Source organism: Lytechinus variegatus, chromosome 5 (assembly GCF_018143015.1).
Source record: "Lytechinus variegatus isolate NC3 chromosome 5, Lvar_3.0, whole genome shotgun sequence".
NCBI lineage: Eukaryota > Metazoa > Echinodermata > Echinoidea > Temnopleuroida > Toxopneustidae > Lytechinus > Lytechinus variegatus.
The window spans coordinates 41,171,341-41,189,622 of NC_054744.1; the positions used below are offsets into that span (position 1 = coordinate 41,171,341).

General features: G+C 34.8%; 2 protein-coding genes across 2 annotated transcripts in view; one reads left to right on the forward strand and one right to left on the reverse strand.

The window, feature by feature from the left end:
• Positions 1-6,161, forward strand: part of LOC121416171 (uncharacterized protein KIAA0825-like) — a 28,458-nt gene extending 22,297 nt beyond the window's left edge. The window contains exons 18-25 of the mRNA XM_041609653.1: positions 506-613; positions 996-1,135; positions 1,886-2,043; positions 2,690-2,837; positions 3,125-3,227; positions 3,817-3,920; positions 4,838-4,884; positions 5,708-6,161. Coding sequence (XP_041465587.1) covers positions 506-613; positions 996-1,135; positions 1,886-2,043; positions 2,690-2,837; positions 3,125-3,227; positions 3,817-3,920; positions 4,838-4,884; positions 5,708-6,076 — 1,177 coding nt within the window. The 3' untranslated portion in view covers positions 6,077-6,161. The remainder of the gene's footprint in view (positions 1-505; positions 614-995; positions 1,136-1,885; positions 2,044-2,689; positions 2,838-3,124; positions 3,228-3,816; positions 3,921-4,837; positions 4,885-5,707) is intronic.
• Positions 6,162-14,544: 8,383 nt separating this feature from the next.
• LOC121416172 (ubiquitin-associated protein 2-like) overlaps positions 14,545-18,282 on the reverse strand; it is a 40,499-nt gene continuing 36,761 nt past the window's right edge. The window contains exons 24-25 of the mRNA XM_041609654.1: positions 16,235-16,246; positions 14,545-15,235 (exon numbers count right to left, since the gene is read on the reverse strand). Coding sequence (XP_041465588.1) covers positions 14,871-15,235; positions 16,235-16,246 — 377 coding nt within the window. The 3' untranslated portion in view covers positions 14,545-14,870. The remainder of the gene's footprint in view (positions 15,236-16,234; positions 16,247-18,282) is intronic.

The following is an 18,282-nucleotide window of genomic DNA, read 5'->3' on the forward strand; positions in this document are numbered from 1 at the left end:
ACGGTAGATTATTCTTCTTTCAGGATTCATGTTTAGTGTTTCCTAATTGGGGTTTCCCCCACACTGCAAACTACTCCAATTTTATATGCATTGGTTAGGAGTTATGTGTGCCAATCACGGCACCGTAAAAAATCTTGAAAGGTGGCTTGAAATATGTTCAATTACTCGGCCATATTCACAAATTCATAAGTAAAATTCTATGTGAGGTATTTATATCTCTAACTCAATTGTTGAATTTTTACGCTGATTTTCTACATATTCACCAGAACCACTGCTTTGAGATAAAGAATGCTATTTTGATTCATACATGTTGCTCTGAAATTATATGAAATTTAATAGTTACCATAGTACACCTGCTGACCAATGGGTAATATGAAATGAAAATGGGAATTTTTAAATTCTTACAAATTCCAAACTTGTGCAAACTTTTTCAATTCAGTTCTGGATTTTTTATCTCTTATATTAATGGAATCATTGAAATCTTTTTTTGCTTTGTTCATTTCAGACAAGACAATTGGCCGATGTTCCGATATGATAGCCTTCCAGGCAAGACAACATCTGTACCTGATTGGTTGCTCTGTCTGTTTACTGTTCTCAGACCATTCATCCACAGGTAAGAAGAAGACAGAGGTTGGATGTTTGTTTACATTACATTTAATTAAGAAAAGAACCTTTTTCAGTAGATGATAATTACATCAAGAATGGGATTGGAAAAAACAACACATGTAGGAGCTTTACATTTCCTAACAACAAATTATACATTTACCTAATTTATACTAAAAAGAAGGTGTGTTTTCAGGCTCTTCTTGAATACATATTGATTAATTTATTTGAACAGGCTTTTGGTTTAAAAAAGTATTTTTGACTGTACTGCAATTAAATGAACATATACAACTAAATGTCTGAAATTCATTCTTAATATCTCACTATTCAATAATGATTAAAGATAAATATATTTTCTTGTTAATGTTTTTTGTTATTATTTGCTTGTGTAGAGGAGTATTAGAGGCTGGTGAAGTGCTGATGAAACCAAGAGGTTACAGTGAGACCAGTGGATTCTTAGAGACACTTGGAGAGCTCCCTTGTGGATGTCGTCCAAAACACAGGACCACAGGAACAGCTTCTCACAAACAAGGTATGATGGTCTACTTTCAGTTCCTAAAGTGCAGAACAGCCAAATGTTAATTATTTACAAAAAGGTTTCAAGAAAAATGTTTTTTTCTAACAATGGTTATACTGTGCATGTCTATTGCGGGAAAGGGAGAATGCTGTTTTACACTACATGTATATGAATGCGTAGGTATACATCGTTTATACAGCATAGCAGTGTATTTAAAGAGATGGTCCAGGCTGAAGATATTTATGTCTCAATAAATAGAGTAAAATTCATAGAACAAAGTGCTCAAAGTGATCAAAATCGGATAACAAATAACGAAGTTATTGAATTTTAAAGATATGCATTGTTACGGTGAAACAGTTCTAGGCATACATGTATCTTCATGAATATTCATTACCTGAGCTGATGATGTCATATCCCCACTTGATCTTTTTATTTTATTATGTGAAATTTGGTTTATTTAACAATTTTCTACCCAAAACTAAAACAATTGGATTGACAACTGATTATGTGCATGAGTTATTTATTTTTCCAATTTTGATGAAGTTTTCAGCATATTGGTTTGTGAATTTATTTAGATGTAAATATTGTCAGCCTGGACCATCCCTTTAAAATCAAGAAAAAAAATTGTATCATACCATGTAGCCAAGATGTGTTTAAATCATGATCTCTTTAGACCAAGTATTAGTGGTATTAAAAAACTGTATTACACCACCTGTTCTTGTTTATCTATCTCAAGATATATATCATTGTGTATGTTTCTTACAGAGAAAGATACCATGTTTGGAGCACTGAAAGCAATACTCAGATGCATTGCTGAGGATCTAATCGCTCTGCCAACCACTCTAAAGGTTTTCTTCTTCTTACTTCAAGAAAGACTCCAGAGCAATAGTATCAGATCCTGCCATAACTGTGTGGCTCTACAGGTAATGCTCTCATTAAACCACTTTTCTACTTTTATACTGGAACTGGAAGATGCCACTAGAGTTTTTTTTCTAAAGTCTGTAGGAATTACAGAATTCAATAGTAGTAATATTGATATTTGTATTTTATTTAGCATTACAATGAAAGCAATTGACATGAAATCATACCAAGAGAAAATGGAAAAGAGGATGCTTAAGATAGAAGCCCAGGTTGCCCGGGAAAGGAAAAAGAAATAATTGCGATATGTGTTGTTTGGTAATTTCCATGAATGATTACTCTGATTGATCAATCCTTTTTTTTCAATCTACTCTGTCTTGATTCCAGTCAACTTATTGTTTGAGCCACCATTCTATCTGTTGTTATTGTATTATTTGTCTGTTCGTGTTTGTTTATACCCTTGTGCTAGTAAATATGTCGTTTTTGAATACGGAATATGAATAAACCAAATCTAGTAAAATCAAATTAGTGTAGAAGTATTCCAAACACTGTGAAGGCCACAGTGCCAGCCGGATTACTCCCTAGGGTGCGGAATGTGTAATATGATTTTTGTTTCCCTTTATGAACAATGTGCCACATGATGATCAGCATCATTATCATTGTTGATAATGATAATGAATATAATAATGATTGTTATTAAATGTATCTCAGATTATTGGAAGCTGTGTGTACGCTACATTGAGTGATGAGCAGGAAGTCAGGAGGATTGTGGGAGATTCTGTACCAGAGGCTATTATTAAGAAGTTTTCTCAGCTTGGAGATTATACCTTCCTTTCTTTGACTGCTACATCAAACCATGGTAAGCTATTTTTATTACTCATTGTCATCAAACTGGGATATTGAAAAATCCATAAAACATTGAAACAGAGGGTTAAAATAGAGTGTTAAGTGGGTTAAGCTGTCTGTAAATAAATATCTTTTTTAGCTGCCCACAATTTTTTTTAAATACTGTAAATTTTGTGATACAAGGTTTTAACAGCCCAGCAAGAGTATGCTAAATTTTAATGTTTTGTCAAATTAGATGTGCAAAAAAAATAAAATAGAATGTAGTTACAATTACTGATGATTTGAATCATTCTCTTATAGGAACACAGGAGAAGTTACCTAACCCTCTACATACCTTCATCAATCTAAACTCTGATTGGTTACAAGAACAGATTGATATCATCATAGATCACCTTGGAAATGAGTAAGTCTCTTTAGCACTGGGTTGCTTTTCATTAAGCTTGTGAAAAAATACAAGAAAAGTAAAATGTTTAGAAATTTGAACATTTTACTATTAATAGCATTTAGATTTGTTATTAATAACAAACTTTATAAAATGGAACCCAGATTAATACATTTATTCATTAGTTGGAGTGCACTCCGCAAATTGGCAACAGCATTTCCAAATCAGCTGATAATTTTGCTATACTGTCCTAGTTAGTAATGACTTCCCTGCTACAAAAGTAGCCTGAAATATTACCACAAGTTATGTGGATATCAATTAATACTAGTATATAAAATGCTACGTGATAACATACAAATAATTCATTAGATAGATTCAACAAGGCAATAGCAATGGTTTCAGAAATTTATACTCATCACGTAATTACTCCAATTTTCAATACAGGTTTATGTACATTATTTGGTTTATGAAATGATGATATATACCCTTATTATGTGATAATTCTTGTCTCAACACCAAGGCCAGTCATAAGGAAATCTTTGGCCATAAGAGATCTCACATGGCAAGCAGAGTGATTGTTTGATAATCTTGTATTGTTTTTTTTTTTCAGATCACTTGGTGATCTCACCAACTACAACTGGGATGAATCTAGTCTAGGTTTTGTAGACGATTACTACAAAGTGCAAGCTGACAATGTCAACAGGATGAAAGATGGTATGTATTCAAGAATTAATAATAATAATAATATATAGCATTTATGAGGCGCCGATCTATGTAGTTACCTATCAAGTGGCGCACTATATATTACCCCGGCTGTAGCTCCAGCTGCTAAAGGCGCTTGGTGCATTCAAGGAATTAATCCTGCCGGGTACCCATTTACCTCACCTGGGTCGAGTGCAGCACAGTGTGGATGACTTTCTTGCTGAAGGAAAACACGCCATGGCTAGGATTCGAACCCACGACCCTCTGTTTGAAAGGCGAGAGTCAGAACCACTAGACCACGACGCGCCCACAGCTATTAAATTACAACTATTTTTTAAAATCATACATAAAAAAATGTCTTTTTATAGTATAATCAAAACAAGTTCACCCTGGTGTTGGTTTTAATAAGAGCAGAAAGCATTTGAGATGCGTATTTATGAAGGTTTGTCCAAAATCCATAAGAGACTAACAGAGTGTAAGTTTAAATGTATTTTTGATGATGTGCCTCGAAAGTCAGTTTTAACATTGCACTCCTGTCTTTCTTCTTCGGTTCTGATTTATCTCCTTATATAACTCTCTCCCTTCCTTTTATTTGTCTTTCAGGCATGTTTTATGCAAACTTTTTTCTACAAAGATTCCCTCTTCTTTGGTATATTTCCTACTATTCTTCCTTTTTGTTCATATCCACAACAAGCTTTTGCTTTAGGTCTCTCCACTTTTAAAGGAACACTGAAGATTGTTTTTGTTTTTGGTCTATACATATTGTAGTCATTTATACTATTTCAGGATGAGTTATATTGCTTTGTATTGTGATTAATTTGTGGAAAGTAAGTGAAATGGAAATAATTATTTTGTTTCACCTTATGGACTAGACATGAGTCCAGTTATTATGGGTTTACTCAAACTTGTTATCCTTCTTTTTTTATAAGGTGCTGCTGGACTTAAGAAAATCAGCATCCTATTCAGAAATAATCTGGTAAGACATTTTCATGTATTCATTACACTTGGGCAATTCCATAAAATAATCAACCTTCTTTTCATCTGACCTTTTCCCCTTCTCATTTTTACTTCACTACATGAACTGCCAGTTCCATCATAAAGAAAAATACACTCATACATATGAACTAAATAAACAGAGACTAATGATTTCAGGAAGAGTGCTTAATAGAGTAGAGGGTTGAAACGTACCATTGCCTGCATGGGAAAACTACTGTAATTATCATTTGAGCCAAAATATTTTACCGTTCTGTCCAAATGCATGCTTCATAAATTATATTTTTCATCTGACCCTTTTTATCAATGAATTTTTTTCTTTACATATGTAAATCTTATCGTATTGCATTTCATACCTGAATTTGTCTTTTCAGTTTTGAAGTAAGCCCATAGTTTATGCACATTAAAAAAAAATACTCTTAGCAGAATCATTTTGTAACCTTGTTGGGGAAGAGGTCAAATTCATTCTTTTAAGATATATACTCAATATAGCATGACATGAAAGATAATAATTTGGAAGATTAATGATAGTACTATGACATGGTTACAATGTAATAATGTCTAAATGATTTAGACAATGTATGACTTTCAGATATGTCACTTTCCAGACTAAGGCCTGAATTCAAACTTTTTCATCCATGAAGGAAAGATGTCATTTTAGATGATTTTCAGACTTGTTTAAATAAATTTTAAGTGAATTCCTGGACATTTCACCCCAAAACTCATTCTTTTTGCATTGACTTCAGTCTTTATATTCAAATGGGAATGTTCGTTTCATAACACTTCTGCTGCTGTTGTTGTTTTAGGCTTGGTTTCAGCATCATCTAGACATTCCTCCACTTCTACAGACCGAAGAGACACTTACAATACCAATCTTCAATCCAGATACCACCCCAACGACACCTTCGGACATACCCACACCAATGTCATTCAACCCTCTCTTCTCTTTCAAACGGATTGATGATTCTCCCTTCAGTCATGAGACCATCGCTGAGTATCCATACGACTGGCCTAAACTCCTGCAGGCCGACCTGGGGCTGAGTGAAGCTGGTTTCCGTTCCCTTCTATCCCATCGTTTTGAGATGCAGGAAGATGCTAACCTAGAGGAGAGTGAACGCAAACCAGTCCGTGTGCTCAGATCCAAGTTTGACCTTGATAAAGGTGACCTGGTTTGAAGTCTTGTTAAAAACAATTTCTAAAAGTAAAAGAAAGATGTCAATGTGTTGTGATTTGTGAGGTTCAGTGATGGAAAAATATATTTCAAAGTGATCAAAAATAACATTTATCGCCGAAGAATTAGTGTATGCAGTTGGATTTTAGTATCACCAAAATTATATCAAATCAAGTCTATGAGTCGCACGCATTGCAAAAGTGACTGTGGTCACTTGAAGACATGTAGATTTCAATATGTGTTAACTGCTTATGACTATCAAAAGAAAATATAGCCTCAGAGCTTGCCAGTATTTTAACATAAAAATTTATAGTATATTGTTGTACATACACACTAACAAAAAATATTCTTCATATTTGATGTTTACTCTGTAAATAATAATTTCACTTTTGTAAAAATGATATATTTATTTGAAGATATTTTGAAATATGTTTTTTTAGATATTTAATGACTTAATAACGACAGTCCTTTCAGGGCTACTCACATGTAAAATGTCAAGAGGTTGGGATCTCTGTGTTTCTGCAGACCCTTTATTTACATCTGGGGCCTGTAACACAAAGGTTAGCGATTAATCGCCAGTTGAAATGGCCTATGAAAATTGTTGTTGCATGTGCATTTCGCACAGTAGATTGACTAGGAGCCAATCAAAAATGTTCTTTTAAGTTAGCAATTAATTCCTAATCTTTGTGTTACTGGCTCCTGGATTCTTTATTAGACAGATTTTCAATGCTACTTAACAATATGATGTTCATTATCCACCATTAATTCAAAGCCACTTATGCATTATGGTATGTTGAGAAATATTGAAAAGTGCAAGACAGCACTTCATATTGTAAAATAAGAAAATCAGTGTACTAAATGAAGTGTATTTTAAGTACTATGAAGTTTCAAATGTACATTTGCACCCCAAAAAAGTACTTAAAAATGAATGCATGACTATCTATGTGCCAATTGAAAAAAAAATCATTTAAATGTACATTCCAAAGATGTCTGACAGAGTAGTTAAGGAAGTATACATCGTTATAGATTGTAGGACAAATGTAGTTTATGATTTGTATATAAAAATAATGATGATGCTATTATATAAACTGGTAATCATGTGCAATCTAAGTGTGTGTATTCAAGCAAGTCATGTTTCTTTTCACTAGAGCTGTATATATATTTGTGATAAAGATTAGATATTTATGAAAGAATCCTTTTAGATTTGGATCATGACGTACCACTCTTTATATGTGTATTTATTATTGATAGTATACAGTTTATTCATCCATTGATTGCTGATAGCATTTTTGTGGTGTTAATGTGAGTTGATATTGCTGTATGCTTTTGTTCTTCACTGTTACTGGTATTAAGAATGTAATGCAAACTTGAAAACCAAATTGTATTTTACGTTATGTTTAGATAGTTGCTAATGAAGAAAGCAACAGATTGGAATGAGTCGTGAACAGAGGAAGGTATAAGTAAGGTAGCTTCAATAGCACAAAATGATGCACCTGGAATGTTAAAAAAGCGGTTTGATGTCTCTTTAAATTGCTTGCTAGGAATTAAATATTCAAAGCATAGAAATAAAAGCAAGAAAAGTTTTGAATATCATATTACTTTAACAAGGTCTATAACTGAACCTTCTGTTAAAATGTAATAACCATATACTGCCTGACTGAGATGTTGTTTGAAGGTTTAAATGGTGGCATGTACAATTGCTGATGTGGTTTACGGTACACCATGTGGAGTGTTATAGAAACAGTGGATAGAAGAAGAGAAGAAGTGGATAGGCTAGGAATTAAATATTCAAAGTATAGAAATAAAAGCAAGAAAAGTTTTGAATATCATATTACTTTAACAAGGTCTATAACTAAACCTTCTGTTAAAATGTAATAACCATGTACTGCCTGACTGAGATGTTGTTTGAAGGTTTAAATGGTGGCATGTACAATTGCTGATGTGGTTTACGGTACACCATGTGGAGTGTTATAGAAACAGTGGATAGAAGAAGAGAAGAAGTGGATAGGCGAGAAAGTGGAGATTTGAGAGTAGAGTATTCTTTCTTAAAAGTAGTCCTGAAAAGGACTGTAAACCAGAAGGAATGTTGAGTGAGAACAGCTTGAGTAGTAGAGCTGATGAGGAGATGCTGGTTTGAGTCGGCGAGTAGAGGTGATGAGTAGTAGAGACTTGACGTTTTGGACAGGTTGACTGTCCGTCTTCAGGAATCTTCACTTTCTCGACTTTCCACTTCTTCTATCCACTGTTTCTATAACACTCCACATGGTGTGCCATAAACCACATCAGCAACTGCCTGACTGAGCGACAACTTTGGTCCTCTAAATGGGAAGAGCGAAAATTTGTGTGTTAGCCTGCCCTTCAATGCAACGCAATTTCCATTGAACATTTGAGATACAGGTTCTTGTTACTCTAATGATGTGTAGTGTTTTCCAACGATATTTCCTTTTGTTGCATCATGGACACTCCTTTTACACCTCTGCATCAGATTACTTAATGCTTAGTTTGATTGGATGGCTCCATGTGGTTCAAGATTAAAAGGAAATCTCCCCTTTAAGCCAGTGCACACTATGCACTGCGATTGCTCCAAGATCCTATTGCAACATAATCACAGAGTGCGCGCCCAGTGGCGGACTGACCTGGAGGAGACAATGATGGAAGGGGCACTGTATTGTTTGTGAACAATGCTGTGCCCTTTCAATGCTTTGTCTCCTCCGGGTCACGATCCACCACTGTCCGCGCTTAATCTACAACATGCTGCAACTGCTATCTGCTTTGTTGCAGTTGGATCACAGACCAAATCTCGACATTTGACACGTCAAATCTTTCTGTGATTTTCTAATTTCAGCCAATCAGGGCTCCATAACACAAATATTAGCAATCAATCGCTAAATGAACTGACCAATCAATACAGTGTTACATGCACATTTGGTTTAAAATACTGACCAGGGACCAATCAATGAGGCTCTTTCATATTTGCAATCCGTTGCAACCTTTGTGTTACGGAGCCCAGATTTGTCCCAGACAATGACGTTATGGCCAATATGCTGCGCTGCTGAAGTGCAGACAACATACACAGAAAAGAATAGGTGCCACGAGATGCAGCTCGCTGCAGAGCTATTGCAACGTGTGCGCTGGCCTGTGATACGGCTGCACTTATTTGGGATTGGCAACTTGCTGCAATTGCATCGCATAGTGTGTACTGGGCTTAGAAATTTGAAATATCCCCCCCCAAAAAAAAAAAAAAAAATTGATGGAAAAAATAGCTATCAGAATGAACAAGCATCATGAAAATAAACATCTTTTTCAGTCAAATTTTTTTGTAGGTTTTAGTCGTCTGTGTCACCTTGAGTTGGTTTTATTTGTGCAACATAAATATCTTACATTGCAATTTGTATCTTAGTATGCATTTGTCAAGTATAAAAAGAGAATATGAGTTAAAGCAAAATCTGTCTCATTTGTGTTTTTAATTTTCTTCTGTAAAGTTATGTGGATGAAAGGTCCAATCTCTCATCTTTAATTCTGTAACTTAAATGTTTCCATAGCAAAGAGTGGTTACGTGGTACACCATGTATTCTTTCATGGACATCCTCCTGAAGACGACCAGAACATTTGTCAAACGTCAAGTTTGGGTGATCCTTTTCAGGACCAACAGATACCCAAGAAAGAATACACGTACTGTGAAACCATTTCTTGAATTCTGTTCTTCATTTCTATTCTCTTACTACAGTATATGCACTATTCAGAAGCATATTTGCCCCCTCTTCAGAGTTGCTGAAGAGGGGACAGGAGGGGGTCATCAGTAATCTATTGAAAATGTTTTGACAATGTGTTTTTATTAGGCCTTCTGAAGCTTGTCACTGGGACCCTCTGCTATAATGTCACAGAGGGGAATAGAGAAGATATTGTACAATTATTGTAACAGTTCTGTCACAAAAGAAAAAAACGTACTGCATATTTTTTATACCATATCTCAGCAGGACATAATAAACTCATCCTCGACCCAAATCTGATATGAATTTGACCATATTGCGGGCACCATGAACCACCAATTTGTGTCATACGTGTATTTGGTGTGTGGAGGTTTCTATCATGTTCTGCAGAAATATGGTCATAAAAATGCAAAAATTTATATCACGCTGTGGTTCTAGAGGCACCTCTAATCCGAGGCGGTAGAGTGCATGATATGATTATTTTACATTGATTCAAACATGCATACTGAAATTGTGTGTAATATCAATTCTTTTCCTATCCCTTTTGGGACACTTTTCATGTTTTCAAAACTGACATCCCCATTCATTTCTATTTTTTGTGGTTGTGATCTACGACTATTACCTTAATGTTGATAATGCCCCCTCCCAAAAAAATTAATGTTTCCAGTTATCAGCTTTATACGGAGTGAGTCAGAAAAAATGTCCCACTTTTGGTAAGTTGAATTGTTTAAAATATGAATATTTAATCATTAGTTTTATGATGTCTTGATAGAGGTATCCTCCCAGTACATTCAGGAAACTTTTTCATTTGATCCCCTGCACGCATGACTGAACAGCGGAAAATCTTTAGAAGACTGACAGATCTCACTTGCGCCAAGATACAAGGTGGGGAATAGAACACTCTTTTGAACAAAGACAGTCTGACAGACTGAAACACACACACGTACGCACATGCATGCACACGCACTGGCAGATCCACTCAAACATGCACATACACAATTGGGCTGACTCCTTGCTGTTCTGCGACGACCTGAATGCCCTGCGTTGAGGTTGGTACTCGTTCCTGTTTGGTGATATTTCTGAACATTCCGGAGAACAGTCTTTCTGTTGGGACACCGAAAATCTGGGTAACGGCGGCGAAACCCTTGCAAAACAACTGCTACACTCCGAGTCCTTGCATACTCGGTGACCATAAATGACCTATGTTGTGGTGTAAATTGAGGACGAACCATTATTCGTGTACATTTGCTACTGTAAAAAGAGGCTCAAGTGACTGCTGCCATATCAGGCAAGCCCTTTTATAGGCAAGTGCAACAAAGCTTAGACATCCATTGTGAATTTTCATTGTTAACCAACAAAAGACATAACCAGCATATTGGATTTATGTGCACTTGATGATGATGATGAAGATCAAGATCAAGATGATGACAATGAGGATGATGATATGATGGTGGTAGTGAATGTGTTTTAAGGGAAAGATTGTCGGGAATTGCCACTTAAACATTCAGCGATGTTGCTAAAAATCAATGCTTAATCAGAAAAGAGAAAATTATGAACCAGTTGTTGCCATTTGTGTTGTGCGTATGTGAGAGAGAGAGCATTCCAGTCTGTCTGTGTCTAAAGCACTGTTTTATTCATCACCCAGTAACTTGGCGCAAGTGAGATCTGACAGTCTTCTAAAGATTGTCCGATGTTCAGTCATGCGTGCACGGGATCAAATGAAAATGGTACCTGAATGTACTTGGAGGATACCTCTATCAAGACATATCATGAAACTAATGATTAAATATTCATATTTTAAACAATTCAACTTTACAAAAGTGGGACATTTTTTCTGACTCACTCTGTACAGTAGTAATATAAGGTCAAATGTGAAGCCCAAGTGATTTTCTTTTTGCTGATCTACACCTACATGTTCTATTTCTTCACACTTTCCACCTCCTGTCCTTTTCCTTTCTCTCTCTCTCTCTCCCTCTCTCGATAATTCTTGGTATATGTTTTATAATCGTAAATTGACTATCAACACATCCATTAAACCCCTACTTACGATATTTGACAAATAAATATATTTGTGAAAGAACAACAGGACTCGGTGTAATTAACTTCTTTTTGTTTTCTTTACAGCCAAGACTTTTTAAATCTCATTTACAGGGCATTATTACATATCAGAAAAAACACCTGAACGCAAAATAGAAACATCTTCTGTGTTTACATTGCTACACACTATAACAACTAGGTATTTACCATCAAGTATAATATTACACTCTGTCAAAGTTTCAATGTACAACTTGCCAACTGGAGAGTAGAAATGTTTCTTCATAATAAAAAATAATAGTAATAATAAAAAAAGGGAAATATCTACTCAGCTATGTCCAAAAAGGCAAGCTTTGTGGAAATCACCCCCTTTCTCATACACAACATAGACTTTATAATTCTAGATGCTATACACAATCAAACCCACTTCACAAATTACACCAGAGGAGGAAAAATGAAGATACTTGTTTCTACAGGCCTCTGATAACATGTACAAATATCCCTAATATGCTTACATGAGTAAAAATAAAGCCTCCTGATACAATGCTTACACAGATCAGTTTATAAATAATGCTCTAAGACACCAAACACAGACTATGTTAAATATGCAGTCTGCATCTCAATAGAATATTTGATGTCCTACTATATGTACCCATACTCATCCAGTGCTTGGCCAACCTCCTTTTTAACTTGGTTTTTAAAGGCGGCTTTCTTTTTTATCTACCCCCCCCCCACCCAACCCATACTACAAATGCTTTGCACCAAATGACAATGTCCACACAATAATAAGGAAGCAATAAATGGTCAAATAAAGCAGCGACGAGACAGAATATCAATCACAACGATGCATCACTCTATTGTATCTTCAAAAGGAGAAAATGCACAGGAACTTGACCAGAATGTGAGAAATTCCTCCTGTGGGTAATACAAGAATCTTCAATACACTTTCCCCATTTCATGGTTTTTATTTTGATCAAACAAACAGGCCTCTAAATAAGGATTAATCTATAAATATTTGTATGAAAAAAGAATTTACAGCACAGAAATCATCTATATAATATCCTTATTGGCCCTACAAACAAAAGGTTGGATGAATGATCATGTGTAAGAATCAACTCTTCATTGAAACCCAAATCTTGCATTTTGAGCCCAGATTCATAGAGATTGCAACCACTTCTAGCTTTTGTGATGATTTACTAAATCAAGACAGTTTTTTCTCACAGTATTGGCTTTGGTCTCTATCTTTCAAATTAACAGAAAATGTTTCTCTTGTGCTGGGATTTGAACTGATAGATAATTTGGCAACCATGTGACACATGCTTGCTTCTAAAGTAATTAACCTTTCAGACAGACACTAGTGGGCCGATTCCCAAAGATTTAAGTCTGACTAAAAATCACACTTAAATTCTCAGTTGATAACATGTACATTTACGCACTGGCACCTAAGCACGACTGTTTGTCATACTAAAATATTTGTGAATCATCACCCCCATGTCTCCATTAGGAACCATAAACAAACTGATATCAAAATAGCACAATGTGAATAATGGAAGATAACCTCTATGTAGCACAAGTCATCAATAGAGCAGGCTGTTTTCTGTAAAAGGATGATGGAATTCAAACAAATACCAAATATCAGTTTACTAACAAACAGAAAAATGATATCTTGGAGAATTCAGAAAATGCATCAACCAAAACGATAGCGTTTATTGTTGGCTTTTTAAAAACCATTAATATGCACATATGAATAGGGTCTAAATCTTAATAAAAAAACTTGTTTCATATATTATTTACCTTAATGCAAAATCCATTGTACACAGGAAATACGACATCTGCTAAAGTATCACCATGGGAAAACAAAGAGAAAAGGAGCAATCTGTTTTAACATACATAGTATGTTAATGAATCAATATGAATCATTATAGGCAGAAATTTATGCATTCACACATGACAAGCTGAGGTTATGATCACATAGCAAGATTGAATAGGAATGAAAGAGTCATACCTGTTCCCAAGAACATGCTACGAAGAAGGGATTTAATCATGCAAAAATATACTCTTACTGATGGTTCAAATCTGCCTATCTCAATGGTTTAAGAGCATCAATTGAAAACTGGCATGAAACAGAAATTAAAAATAACTGACATTCAATCTTTTTTTTTTCTTTCTTTTATTGTTGCATACTGAATTAGATTCTCAAAGGACATACTGATCTCTCTGGTTTGAGGTTTTATATGGGTTTTCAGGAATATTGATGGACAAAGCAGCAAAAAATTTGGTTTAATTCACATTCAAATTATACTTTGTTTTAACTCTATTCTAATGCAGCACATTTTTCTTCATAGTTTTTTCACCGTAATTAAGGTGTATGAAGGTCATCAATAATAAGAGTTTTGTGTGGCTAGTTAGCATTGCATTTTATGCAAAATAATGAAATTATCAACTCTCACAGACTAAACACAAGCAAGAATGATTAACAATTCTCCACCTGTGATAAGCTGGAACATACAATTCTTTATATAAACCTGTGACATGTTCTATGTTAATGGAAATATTGCAGAAAGTTAGTGACTAATTCTTTGGTAGATATTACAAGGATGAATAGAGAAAGCTAATACATACTCTACATCAGATTTCCAATCTATTTCATGACACAAAGCTCCATAAAGACACACACTACAATTTTTTTAAGTTATAACATAGTATAAACATGGATTTTGAACTAAAATTAATTGCATTAAATGTAGAGCACATTCTAAAATTAAGGTTTAAATTTCATAACAAGAGATCAATGAGGATAGCTTATGCACCACTGCACCTGCACACACTGTATTCTGCGTATCACACAAAATATAAAGGTATGTCGAAAATAGATTTAGATGAATCAATAGCAATTTGTGAAAGCAAACCCAAAATTGAAGATTGATGATAAGGAACACCATACAAATCAATGTGAGTGATTATGAATGATAAAAGAACAGTATTACTGTGTCATCTTCCCTTTTTTTTCATAAATCAGATGCAGGTTGGTGGTGAAAGTGGTCAGTTGGGATCTTAGTTGGGCCAGTAGTTGGTACCATATGATGGTTTGCTGGTCTTGGAGCTCTGTGAAGCCCCACCCTGCGATCGTCCAGTTGATCCTGCACCCTGGGTGTCACCCGGTAGCTGATGAGCCAACATGGCGGAGTGGTGCGGTAGGATGGGTACGAATGGGGGGTAATGGGCCTGTTGGGCTGCACCGGCTGCTGCTGCTGGGTTCAATGCACCTGCTTGTGTTACTGCCGTCAGGGGGTAGTTGAACGGGGGTGGGGTTCCCGTATGAAAGCCTCCCTTGTTGTCAAACGGCTGGGTGTGTGACTTACTGGAATACGATGAACCGGCCAGGTCAGCTGGGCCTGTCGATGCTGAGCTCACTGAAGCTGTCACAATCAAAAGGGAATTAAAGATTTAGCAGCATTTTCTATGACTAGCAATAATTCTATATTGCAACATATTGCAATGGCACAGAATCTAACCTAACCATGGTTGCTTGATGCCTATGTTGGAGGAAGAGGGCATTATCCCCTTTACTGATATTCCTCTACATTATATTCATACATAGCAGCAAATTGATTTCACCAATTTAGTACACAATTTTATCATAAAAAAGACTGCCTTTCTCTGCTTGTAGTATTCTAAAATCTGTAATTTTGAAAGTAATTAAAACAAAATCAAGAGTATAAAATATGCGAAAAATTACATACTTTCACTGAAAAATGTTTTACGACCAACTTGATAATTTTCAAATCTGAATTATAGTAACACATTTGGCAATTTTAGAATCTAAATATTCAGATAATAAATAATTATAAATTATGAAACTACATTTTAATAATGAAAGAGACAAACACCATCACATTAATATTTTGGGCATGCACTTCTTGTACATGTGAAATCTATGTTGAATAAACTAATTGAAGGTTGAATGCAATATTCAATGGTGCTAAATCTAAGAACATAGATGTATATGACCTCCACTACACAAGGCCATTAAGTCACAAAATCAACTACTACATGCAGGAAAGGATTCAAATTGATGACAAATCAAAATTGTATCCAATTAATAATCTTGAGTCCTTCATTGAAATGTGTTTGCCTTAATGGGCACTCCACTTTGAGTTTGCTTTTCATCATTTTCGGAGAATGACTGTTCCATCAAAAGCACATCTATGTCTGTCAAATGGAACAATGCCATACATGACACTTCAATTTAAAAAATGTGAAGTTTTGCTAGTGTTTTGAATGCTGGTCTGAAAAAAAAAGACAAATCAAATTTGCACTCATTGGCCATTTTGTAGACCCTAGATATGTAAAGCATATTTTCTACACTACTAATGGCTGTATGAAAACTAGAATATAAGCTAATAATGTGGTTATACCTGTTACTCTGCCTGTTAGTTTGAACACATCACACCAGATGAGAGATAGATGCAAACCAGATGCAGCAAGGCATTACCAGGTAATAGGTGAGAAGAAAGGAAAGAAGGGTGAGAGAACGAGGAGTTGGGGTCACAGCAAGTCATAACAAGACAAAGGGAGAGAGAGAAAGAAAAAAAAGAGAAGAAAGTGAATGAGTAGATGAAGGACAAATTAAATTTATTTCAGTTATTCATAACCATGAAAAAAAAGGGGGAATGGGAGATGGATGAAAATGAAAATATAAAAAGTAATGTTAGGAGAACAGTGAGGTGTAATAATTAATCATAATAAAATAAAGGTGTAGGGAAAAACAGATGAACAAATCAATTAAATGAAGAAAAAATAAAACAGGGAAAAAAAAGGAAAGGGGGTGAAAAAAAGAAGTGAAAGATGTTGGGAGAATGTGGGTAAAAAAGACCAAAAGACAGATTTAGTTGACACACATGGTTATAATCATAAGGGGTAAAATCTAATGTGAGTGACCAAAAATATCTAGTTCTATTGTAAGGCATGATTGTAAATGCAGTAACTAGTATCGACTTGAAGCAATCTCTAAGCATTACAAAATAGTTGCAATGACTAATATAGCCATATGTCTGCCAATAATACTTCTTGCAATGATTAGACAACTTCTCTACAACTAAGCCAAATGTTAATTTTAATTTCTCTTAATGGTAATTTCAGAATGTCCTGTTAGCTCTGTATACAGAAATGTTTGTCTAATCAAAGCAAAATTCAAGCAATCATGGTGAATAATATTATAAAATATTTATTTAAATGTAAACAGTTCTAATGAAATTCATCTTTAATTTTGTTAACATATGCTATACCATCATTATTTAAAAATGAACAGCTGTATTGCCATGCTGTGGTTATGCTATTTAGTTAGAATTTCTAAAATGCAAACAATTTATGATGCAAATTTCATGCTTATCATGCTCTTTATACTGAAAGCTACCATAAATCATCTACCATTCAGCTAACGAATTATCACATCAAGTATTAACTATCATACACAACTAATCCTTTCATAAAGTTCTGCAACTGCCAGCCTATACATGGTTTAACAGATTACAGCATTCTTTCTCTTTGTACAATGGCATCGTTTCATGAAGCGTGCTTGCAATGACAAGTTGCACAATCAATGATCGAATACAAATTCTAGTAAAAGTGATCTCTGTAGCAGTGTGTATATAGCAGCACACTTATTCATGTAAACAAAAAACTGAGTATGTACCTCTGTTAAAAAGAACCCAAAAGAACCTGGCATGAGATTTTTGTCTCTCATAAGAGTTGATACTAAGACTGGCTGTTGCACAAATTTTCTTGTAAAACAGGGCCCCGACTTACAAAGAGTTATGATTGATCCGATCAATCGTAACTATGGACGGCCAGCAACGTCAATATGTATAATTCATGTTTGTTCAAAATATTTTCTAGCTATGATGTACATTCATGCATTCATTGATTTCTTGAAAACTCACTGTGCTTCTCTTTGTTTACAAAGGACATTGTGCAAATTTCATTAAGAAAAAATTATGACACTGATGGATTTCCATAGAGTTACAAATGATCATATCAATCGCAACTCTGTAAGACAGGGCCCACGTGTTACATGATACTTATTAAGTACATAAAGATTATATTCAATACATTATCATTCAAGCCCTTAATGCTGGATATGATACAGAACATTAAAGTGCATTGAAAAAAAAATAATTAAAAAAATAACAACACACCAATGTGAGGACCCATTCATACTATGCAATTAATTCACATCCAACCATTTCATAACCATCGGCAAAGAAATGATTTACAATTCTCCCCCTCCAAAATTTTGTATCTATTTTGTATTTTGTATCTGTTTTCTATCTGTGGACCCATGCACTTTTGGTGGGAAGAATATGAACTGTTCTTCCAGAGAGTAAATCATTGCTTAAATGGTACTCATTGCATACCGTGTCCAAGAAGTCTTCATCTATTCCGACTGAATTCTCTTTCGACTGAT